The sequence below is a fragment of the Epinephelus lanceolatus genome, chromosome 5, assembly GCF_041903045.1.
Source record: "Epinephelus lanceolatus isolate andai-2023 chromosome 5, ASM4190304v1, whole genome shotgun sequence".
Taxonomy (NCBI): domain Eukaryota; kingdom Metazoa; phylum Chordata; class Actinopteri; order Perciformes; family Serranidae; genus Epinephelus; species Epinephelus lanceolatus.
In genome coordinates this window covers 1189019-1199711 of record NC_135738.1, presented here as the reverse complement: position 1 = coordinate 1199711, position 10693 = coordinate 1189019, and the positions used below count along the sequence as shown (strand labels likewise).

General features: G+C 38.2%; 2 protein-coding genes across 5 annotated transcripts in view; both read right to left on the bottom strand.

Annotated features, from left to right (window-relative positions):
• Positions 1–284: 284 nt before the first annotated feature.
• Positions 285–4734, bottom strand: LOC117262061 (5-hydroxyisourate hydrolase-like). Of its 3 annotated transcripts, none has more exons than XM_033634702.2 (5): positions 4603–4734; positions 2272–2411; positions 2085–2141; positions 1532–1667; positions 285–651 (listed from the first exon to the last, which is right to left on the bottom strand). In XM_033634702.2, the coding sequence occupies exons 2-5, from the start codon at positions 2403–2405 to the stop codon at positions 562–564; spliced, it is 417 nt and encodes a 138-aa protein (XP_033490593.1). In that variant the 5' UTR covers positions 2406–2411; positions 4603–4734; the 3' UTR covers positions 285–561. The 3 variants fall into 3 exon arrangements, with proteins under 3 accessions (XP_033490593.1, XP_033490591.1, XP_033490594.1); XM_033634700.2 differs by having other exon boundaries at positions 2272–2408; positions 4603–4723; XM_033634703.2 differs by lacking the exon at positions 2085–2141 and having other exon boundaries at positions 2272–2408; positions 4603–4722.
• Positions 4735–6365: 1631 nt separating this feature from the next.
• Positions 6366–10693, bottom strand: part of LOC117261995 (uncharacterized) — a 67748-nt gene continuing 63420 nt past the window's right edge. The window contains exons 8-9 of one of the 2 annotated variants that reach the window (XR_013491560.1): positions 8926–10260; positions 6366–8623 (exon numbers count right to left, since the gene is read on the bottom strand). The gene's annotated coding sequence lies outside the window, so the exon portion shown is untranslated. Of the gene's footprint in view, positions 10261–10693 lie in introns of both variants that reach the window. The other variant, XM_078167567.1, reaches the window with a different exon arrangement.

Here is a 10693-nt window from a genome sequence, read left to right as displayed (position 1 = left end):
GCTGCAGACAGAACAAGTTTGGCATGTCTGCTTAAAAAATTCTTGAAATGGTTGATCGATTATTAAAATACATTGTAAGAAAGTAATAATTTCAGTTGTATTTTCAGCTGTTTCATACTGTTTGATACAGATGACAGATTCTATAAAACTTTAAATATTAGTGTAAATAAGAAATGAAAAAAAAAAACAATCACAGGTTTGCATTCATGTAAATTAAAATTTTTCCTTTTCCAAAGATGTAAGGTTTGTAGAAAGAAATAATATGCAACATAAAAAACAGATATGTTAAATATGCATTTAATAAGTAACTCTAAAACAACTTAATCTCATCTTAAATAGACCAAAGTGAAGTGTTAAAGGAATATTTCACAAAATAACATTTGTAAATCAACTGATGTATATTTACAAAAATGTAGAATTATGCCAAAGACAAAAAAATAAAAAATAGACTGCATAGATTCATGTAAATAAATCTCCTCTGTCTCTGTCTCTCTTTCTGTCTGTCTGTCTGTCTGTCTGATTGCAGAGTGCTGAGGCTGCAGCTGGTCGTCCTCAGAGCCCTCAGCTTCCTCTGTAGGTGCTGTAGGAGAACCGACTCATCAGCAGAGGGAGATGAAATCTCTGATCAGGGTCAGTAATGGTAAACACAACCTGGAAATACACACACACACACACACACACACACACAATTAATACAAACTGATAGCGACAACGTTTATTACAAATCACATTATCTTTGCTTTGGTTAGTGTGATAAATGATGAGCTGTTAGCTCTACTCCGAATGAAAATCTGCACTCTCATCTCTCTGTGGTGTCACAATCGTCCAGTAAAAGTCAGTGTTGTTTTTATCATTTATCAAAGTACACACTACTGTTGACTACTGTTGTTGTTGATGACAACAAACATGTCTAAGTGTTAATCCTGATGATTGTCCGTTTTGTCTGATTTGGCGACACCCTGTGGTGATCACTGTGTTTTCATCAGCCTGAGGACTCCTCCTAAACGTGCTGACATTTGCAGAAAGCTTCAGGAGCCATCTGCTCTGGTAGGCTATATCATTGGCCCTTCTTAAAGTAAAACTTTATATTTGTGAGCCATCTGTGGAGATTTACATCTTCAGTAAGACAAACAGTCTTTTTATAGGATCTGTCGGCAATGATTTTTCAGTTAAGGATAAAACAAAAACAACCTATAACTTTAAAAACAACTTCCTTTCAGCTGCTATTCTTCCACTAGTGCTTTAAAAACCGAATCAAACAGCTTGGTGAAACCATATATAAATCTGGTGTTTATTCATAGCATAATTCAGCAGTGAAGTATTTTTTAAATAATATGCATCTAATAATATGCATCAAAATTCAAATGTTGCAGTTAAACTGCCTGCAAGTATTCAAATATGATCATTTAAGGATCAGGACAACAAGTGAAATCACAGGTTTTGTTGACAGCAAGCCCACAAACACCAGTTGAATAATGTAAAACATGTTGTGCTTGTAAGTGATCTCCTGATACAGATCAGAACAGCTCACCTCTACATATGGGTAAAAGGATGTCTGACCCAGATTGTCCCAGTATGAACCCGTCTCAAAGCGCAGCTTGTACATGCCGGGGCTGAAAGCTTCTCGGCTGATGAGTCCCGAGCAGCGTCCGTCTTCGTTCGTTGTCCTAAAAATCATTAAACTGCTGAGTTGTAAAGTTCATAAAAGCTCAAAGGACTCTGTTTTAGACTTTAATCTCCACTCTCTTAACCTCTCTCTCAGTAACAAAGAAAAACTCTTCCTTGCCTCTTTCAGGTTCTTCATATTCTCTGACAAAGATTTCATTTTAATTTTAAATGTTCAAAATAAAAATTCAGTATATCTCCCTCAAGTTTTGTCACAATTGGCCCCTGTGGTGTCTAGAATATTAAATATGACTGAAATCTAAACACAACTATCCTGGTGTCAGAGTCATTCCCGGCCTGTGGACCTCCAACCACAGTGCATCCATCATGACACATCATGTCTGTCAGAGGGGTAATTTGATGTGTAGCAAGTGCTGTGCAAATGGAAACCAACATGCTCTTCCAGTTCCTGTAATCACCTGATTCGTGCTGTTGATATTGCATTGAAGTGAGCAGGAAACCCCCCAAACTTCTCTCTAGACAAAGTCAACAAGTTTTATGTTTAAATAATAAGTTGAAATAAATAAAGAAAGATTTAACGCTCATTTACAAATTCAGAGATTCTGATGTTTTGCTTCTTGAAGTTTCAACAGTGACGTATTTTACCCGACACTCAGCATGTTCCAGATGATCAGTTTGGAGTCGAGCCGGTGCAAGCTGAGGGCCATTCTGGCTGCCGGGACGCCGTCTCCTGTGTTCAGCACGTGAGTGGTCAGAGGGCTGGGCTCTGCTGCCGTCATGATCTGCTGGACAGGTGTGGACAGGTGAGCTTTACCTTTTACAGTCTCAACGAACGACACAATGGCCAGAATAAATGTTGGTTTTGTACATTTCTGCAAATCACTGATAGATTATGTATGAACTTTATGATGTAGGGGATACACTGAAACTTTACAATTCAACAGCGCTGTGGTTAACCTGTGGTTAGGTTAAGCCACAAACACCACTTGGTTATGGTTAGGAAAAGATTATATTTTGGCTTAAAATAGCTGGTTCTGGGGGCACAATCCCTGCAGGACACAAAGCGATGTCTCAGAAAACCCCCCGCTGCTTTTCCTGCCACTATCCCAGAGCCCCAGGAAGTGCACTGGGCTTTGAAGCCAAGTTTTCGTTGTGGCAAAACAGTGGAATTACAACTCTCGAGTCTGTGGTGATGCCGTTGGGCCCAAAAAGACTTTTTCCTATAGACTTACATTCGGAAAGAGACATCACAGCCCCTGTAAAATGACCTGTTCCATTATCAGGATTTAATCAGTTTGGTCCGATAACACTGGGACCATCTTGAAGAGGCACATAATTAAATGATTTTATTCCTGTTCAAGTTTGCGGAGCGCTAAACTGTGAGTAGTCCCTGCTCTATGGGCCCACTGATGTGGAAGCAACTCCAAGTTATTTCATACCCGGGCGGAAACAGCTTTTTTGGCTTCATCACCACGACGCAACTTTCACAGTAATGAACGGGGTCCTGCCGTTAACACTGTATCCAGGTCTCTTAATGCATTCATGCACTATGAAGCAGTGTCTCAGTATAAAAACATTTCTTGTGGCACTTTACCTGCTGCTGGAAAAACAGCCACAAGTCACTAAAAAACACCTGTGTTCGGGGGCTACGAAGCCGCAGGAAAAACAGCAGTGACTTATTAAAAAACAACCACGTTTTGTTGTTTGTTGATCTTGAGCAGTGGTCTGCAGCTTGGCAGGCATCTACCCTAGGTGACATGCCATCCACCATCCCCCCTATCTCATGATGTCAAAGTCAGCTTATATACTATGTCACTATAGTAACGTTAACATGACACATATGAAACGTGCAAATGTAATGTATTTGTGGTTTGCAGAAACAAAAGCTACAATGCCAACAGTTTCTTCTGGTGTCTGGGCTGGCATTACACCACAGAACAGTTAATGACAATTGAGTATCAACATATTTTATGTCATGAATTTCATGGGGATGTGCCCTCAATGCTACCGTGACAAGTGCTGCCAGATGTAAGAGGAGTGAGGTGACTGCTAATCATTAGTTTCAGTTAACCTTCCTATTGTGTTCAGGTTAAAACTACGTTTAAAACATGCTGTGGTGCTCCCTAACACTTGGAAACACACTGTGATGTGTAAAATTAGTGCAGTTTCCCTTTAAGCTAATCCCATAATCATGAAAATTCAAACTATACAAGCAGCAGCTGGAAGTTTGATTCAGTTGGTTGCTTCTTGTGTGAAGCAGGTTTTTTATTGAGCGCAAACAAACAAGTTCCTGCTGCATCTCAGTCAGTGTGGACTGCAGGATACACATTATCTACAGAGCCTATCGACATCCTCACACTATAAACATAGGGTCTGTGATTAATTATAACACCCCATAAACAGAAAAGCATCAAACAAAATTAAATTAAATTAAATTGAGGTATTTTTCGTTACACATATTTGAATCATGTTGTAGGAATCCGTTCAATCCATTTCAGTGATTTTTTTTAACAATCAATGGTGGAGCAGCAGATTAAAGCTCTGTGCTTCTCAGTCAAACTATAGTCCAAGGACCTTTGACTCTCATCCCGTGTTTCTCCCCAAATCTCATGATCTCAGGAATTAGAGTTGTCAAGCTGTCCTGTGAATGTCAGTTTGGCATGTTGGGATATTTTATTTTCTAGAACACAGAGCAGCATAGATCTTTTATAGTAAAAATGTAAACAAATTCATGACCCTCGTGCACATCAAAAGGCCACAAGAGGGGTCCCAGCCCAAAGACTGAGAAACTGAGCTGCTCACTCTGCAGGAAAAGTACAGCAAATAGGAAGAAGACATGGAAAAAGAAAAAGATCAGAGCATAAATGCTGATCCTGACTGATTAAATATGGACCAAACACACACACAGTGTTCCTAAAATGAAAATGCACTAACGTGGAATGTGGACACGCTAGTTTGTTGTAAGAGAAGCCTTACCTCTGTGTGAGCACACCTCTCTGCTGCAGCCTGTTCATTCAGTTCCCAAAACTCATCCAACCAGTTGTTCTGTCACTGTACATGCCCACTGCTCAGAGCCACTCACCCAGCATGCACTGTACAAACAGACATGGTGTCAAAGGTTGTCCTGGCTCTAATGAATCAATAACACGAGCTGAGAGCTTCGCTTCAGTCAACAACATGTGATCCAGTGTTTGACTGTGATTAAACTCTTCATACATGATAAGGCTCTACTGATTTAATTAAAACTCCCACAATATAATATTATACACAGCCTGAATGGAAAGTTACTCTTCTTTAATTATAGTGCAGTCATGTGATTTAGTGGCATCTAGTGGTGAGGTTGCAGATTGCAATAAAATGAATCTTCTCCTTTGTGCCTAGCATGTATGAGAGCTACAGAGGAGGAGAGGTCTGTGGATGATTCAGCTCCCAGTAAAAAATCTCCTGAACGTCTGGATCTTAAGTTATCAGAGAAGAAAGGTGAGCATATATTAGCAGGTACTAGGCTAACAGTCATCTTCAACATGCCAAACAGCGTCAAAGAAACACTGATTTGTAACGTGAAACTGCCTTATTCAGCGTTTTACTGGTTTAAATGACGTGATCCATTTGTTTTGGAGATGAGGAGACCTATGTGGATAATTCAGTTCCTGGTAAAAACCTCCTGAACATCAACTACTGAAGGAATTCTGACCAGGAGCTTTAGTTGATTTAATCTAAAAATAAATAAATCCTATGAATCCCACACATTGTTCCTTTTAAGGAGCAGTGTGTATGATTTAAAGAGATGACAGATTGCAACCAGCTCAAACTTCTCCCATGTGCCAAACATGAACTCCCAGTTAGAATTCATTCAGGGTCCATGGTCCAAGATGTTTTAACAAGTAAATGAATAATCTGCAGAGGTCTCCTGCTCTTCAGAACAAACAGACGAGGTGATCACCTGGAGCTGAATTATCCTCAGAAGTCTCTTCCTCCAAAACAAAATAACCAGATGACTAAAACTGGTAAAAGAAAACTGAATAAAGCAGTTTATGCTAGAAAAATTGTGTTTTTCTGGCGCTGATCATTGCAGATGGGCCGCTAACTATGGTGGCTGACAGGAAAACGAAATTACCCTATCTAGAGCCGGTGCTGGTTTGTTCATTCTAGGCTACTGTATATACAAAATGGCTGACTCCATCGAGTCATGTAGATATGACTCCCCCTCCGTATGTAGATATAATTGGCATTATATTCCATTTCTATAAATATATCCACCCAAATGTTACACACTATACCTTTAATTGTTGCTGTTCAATATTTTATGTGTTTCTTCAAACATTTATGAAACTTCAGAATATTATTTGTTTGTTTATTCTCTGTATTTCCTCATATATTTAAGATATACGTATGTTAATCACAAGGCATTCCGTCTTTAAAGGGGCTGTCTGAAAATGTGAACCTGTTATTAAAGCATTCAACTATTTCTGGTTTACGCAGATTTTAAGCGTAATAGAGACCTATTTGTAATAAAAAACAGAAGCAAACAGCTTTTAGCAAGACACTAAATTCCCACCAAACCTAACCTTTGACCTTTGTACTCCCTTTGGAAAAGAAAGAACTATTGGCCTCCATGAAGCAACAAAACTGAATATTACTTTTGTACTGAACTAAACCAAAATAATAATTGAAATTGCTTCATACATAAACACAGAATCATAAGATCATTACGCACAAAGCTCCAACCACACATCTATTTTATGAAAAATACCTTTACTACACTCACACTGAAATAGATTACATTTAGCACTGAGGACAAGCACATAAGCACCAACAGCAGAAACTACAGTGAAGCCAAATGAAGTGTTTTCAAAATGATTCTGTACCTGCAGTTACAGATTTTCCTATTAAAACGTTTTAGTAACATTTTTTTAAAAGTCTGAAATGTTGTGCAAGTATAAAGAGCCACTAATGTACACATAAATATTTTTAAGTGTCATTTTTTTTAAACCAACAAATATTTTACATGAATGCTTTAAACATATGTACAGTCAGTCACAGTTGTCCATCCAGCTGGGTAAACATGGTAGAGGAAAAGTCTTGATTTGACTTGACAACAGTTTGGTGGCTTGGCTCTCCATCAGACCAGTCACCCAAAATCTAATGAAAGAAACATGATTACCATAAAGGCCCAGACACACCAAACGGACATCAGAGAACTGTGGTGACGTAGGCTGACATTTGCATCCCCTCACATCGCCTGTGTCTCAGCCAAAAATTTACACTTGAAAACATTGCAAAGGAAAAATTTAAAGTAAAATTTAACGGTGGTGCCATGACTCAAAACAGGAAATACATTAACCATGGTGGACATGGTGTAAACACAAACATAGGGGTTTGGGTGGCATCAACAACATTCTCATTTTCCACTGGGGAACATGAACATTCATACCAAATGTCTGGCCAATAGCTTAAAGATAACAAGGAACATCTAAGCGTTGGATGGATGTACAGAGAAAAATGAAAAGGCCTTGTTTCTGTAGCCAAAAGTGACGGCTGCCATTGTACAGATGCATCATTAAATTTACTGCCATTTTGACAGCAAGCAAAAGTGAAAAACTAATAGTAGCCTGTATCTGACATTCCAGTCAATGCAAACCCAAACACACTGCAGTAGAGTTAGACTTTGCATTGAATGGACATCTGTAGGAAAGCTAAGTTGTAAACACATTGATTTTATGCCATAAAGGTACCAAAGGTTCCAGTATTGTAAAATGGCCCTTTTGGTACTTTTACATTCAACTCTGATGACCTCAGTTTAGTCTTTAGCTAATGACAACTCTTCATCTCTGACCTCTTCTTCACTGATTGAACAAAGGTTAAAACTTTAACTATAGAGCCTTGAATAGTGCTGCCCTCAGGGGTTACCACATAGGAAATTGTGTACCAGATATCCTTGGTGTTAAAGTAGGCTCATTTATACTCCCTTCCATGCATCCTTTATGATTACATAGATACAGCCAATACGTAACAGTAGAGGGCAGAGTCATAAGTTTCAGACAACAACAAACAAGGTGACAGTGGAGGAGGTTGTGGGCCTAATAATGTACCTTTTAACAGAGGCTGCAAGGTAGACAGTGGTGGTCTGTGAGGCCATTAAATACATCACAACATGTGGACGGATATATCTTTTCATTTCAGATTTGTTCCGTTCCACCATATTTTAAATGTCTTCATCATTTCCTACAGTAATATCTCACCTGATCTAACGTTACACTACACTGCCTCTACGATCTCCGATGGTACTGCTCTGTTTCGTCTGTATCTGTAAGTTTTCAGAAAACATGCACACATACGGATTGATATGCAGAGTAGTCCATGTATGGACACATATGGATGTATCAAGTATGCAACGTTATCAAGTTCATGAACACCAAAGAGGGTGGTATTTCTATCGACTCTTCTTGTGGACACAGTAAACATGACCCTGTTTGAGGGCAGCATTTGACCCAGTGTTAACCTGGATCAAGCTGGTTAAGCTGCTAACATTAACGAAAAATAATCTGAAACACTTATGTGTAAGCAACCCAATTATGCTGGTAAACATTCCGTAACTTTCATGAAGCACACTGTTTAAGCTACTAAACTGTTGGCATATGTGAATTAAACTGTTTTAATTGATCCACCCTGAACTAAATATTTTTACCTGCCAAACTTATCGTGAGATAACCTAAACCAACAAATCAATAAATTATAAATAAATAAATTACATGCTTTTTTCTCTTTTTGATACACTACTCATTTCTCTATTTAACTATTCCGTTAGCTTACCTGTATCAAACTGCTACTGAACTAATGTGAACCAAAGTTTTTAACTGCCGATTAGGAAGGTAATCTGAACCAAACAATTTGCTCTGCGTAACTGATGCCATAGTTTACTCAAACCAAACTGTTTCAAGTTATGTGGCCAAATTATTTTTTTTTTTTTTGTTGTTGAACTGATCCATTAGCTAACCTCAACAAAACTGCCTTCTCCAGGAGCTAAATTAGCAAGCATGTAGCAAACTGTTTTAGCTACTGAACCGTTAGCTAACCTTAACCAAAGTGTTGTTACAGCTAAACTGACTTAACTAACCAACTGTTTAGGTTGGCTAACTGTTCTGTTAGCATACATATAACAAACTTTCAGCTACTAACCCATTAGTTAACCTTAACTAAACTGTTATCTCTGCTAAACTGACTTAGCTAACCAACTGTTTACCTGTTTCGTTAGCTCACATATAGCAAACTGTTTTAGCTACTGATCCATTAGCTAACCTTAACCAAACTGTTATTTCTGTCAAACTGACTTAGCTAACCAACTGTTTGGGTTGGTTAACTGTTCTGTTAGCTTACATATAGCAAACTGTTGTATCTACTATCCTGAAACAATCAGTTTATCTGCTAAACACATTGTTTAGCAGATAAACTAAACTGTTTTCTTCTACTACACTGTTCCTAACTTTAAGAAACAGTTGTATCTCCTAATATTAATCTTCTGACTAACCCAAAGCCAACTGTTTTGGGGTAGTTAACTATTGGCTAACCCAAACCAAATTGTTTTAGTTGCTGAACTAAATCATTAGGTAAACCTAAAACAAACTGTTTTAGCAGCTAACTTGAACCAAACATCTACAAAAACTGAGAGGTAAAGCTGACTTTAACCAAGTCAATTTAGCAGTTACACAAATCAGTCAGCTATTCTTCCCATTATCTTCCCATTTATATGTTTAACATGTAGTTTTTATTCAGATTTAATCTTCATTTCAGGGAATTGTCAGAGTCTCTCACTTTTTCACTGAATTTCTGAGTGAATTAAACAGTGTAATTTACCCAGAGAGTCATAAAACTGTGCTCACTGAACCCTTTCCACAGAGCCGTATAATGCCGTCCTGTACACATCTGGTTACACGTAATGATAAAATAATGAAAATAAACTGTGTGATAAGAAGCTGCCAGCTGCTGCCACACTGATTTTATTCAGGCAGATGGGGGTTCAACAGTGGAGCAAGGGTAGAGCAATAAATGGGGCCAATATTACACCACCTTTTCTATAATATAATATAATATAATATAATGAGAACTAAAATAAAATAACTTAGAAGAACTAAAAACTGCTAACTATAGCCCATGAATTAAATGCTTTTTTGGAGGTACACTATCAATTTTTAATACATCAAAACCAAAATGAATTACATATATTGCTCACTGTTATAAATAATTGGTCTGCAGAAAGTATCAAACCTCTATAAGTCAAATTTATAGCATTCTGAAATTACTGTAATTAAAATCAACGGTGACCTGAAATCTTCTATAAATTGCAACGGCATGGTGCTTCATGTTTAAATGTTCAAATATTTTGTCCCATGTGTCAGAATGTTAGCAGGGAGCATCAGATTCAGTGATGTACCAGGAACACATTGGAGATTTTGTCGACTGGAATCCAGAACTTGAGATGGTGCAGCAGAATAAATCAAACTGACTGACAGACAGGTAAGACACAGATTCAGGGGTGGAAGAGAGTCAGGTCAATGCAGTTCATGTTGCCAACACCTCCTCTGAGTGTCTTCCATCCCAGCTGTTGCCGATCCCAGCTTCTGTTTCTGGATGGATCTGGAAAGAGAACAGGAGAGGAGTTTGAAACGAGATGTCTATGGATCTTCAGGAAATTAACAGACTGTTGACCTGATGATGGTGCTAGAAGTCAGACGATCACCAAAGTCAGTAGGTTTCATCCTCTAAGAACTAGGAATTTCTGTGCTCAATGTTATTCTAATCCATTTAGATTAAAGTAGATATTTTGGACCAAAGTGGTGGACCAACTGACCAAAGAACCAACATTGCCACCCACTGAGCCCAACACATTCTCATCACAACTTGTCAAACGCTGCTGCTTTGTCAGTGGACCTAAACATCAACATGTGATGCCCTAGATACCCTCCTGAATCTGTTTTGAATGTTCTGAGACAGCATGTGAATTTAGGATTGTTTCATAGAAAGTTTCTGCCTTTTCACGCATACATTCTTTTTCATAATAAACCAACAA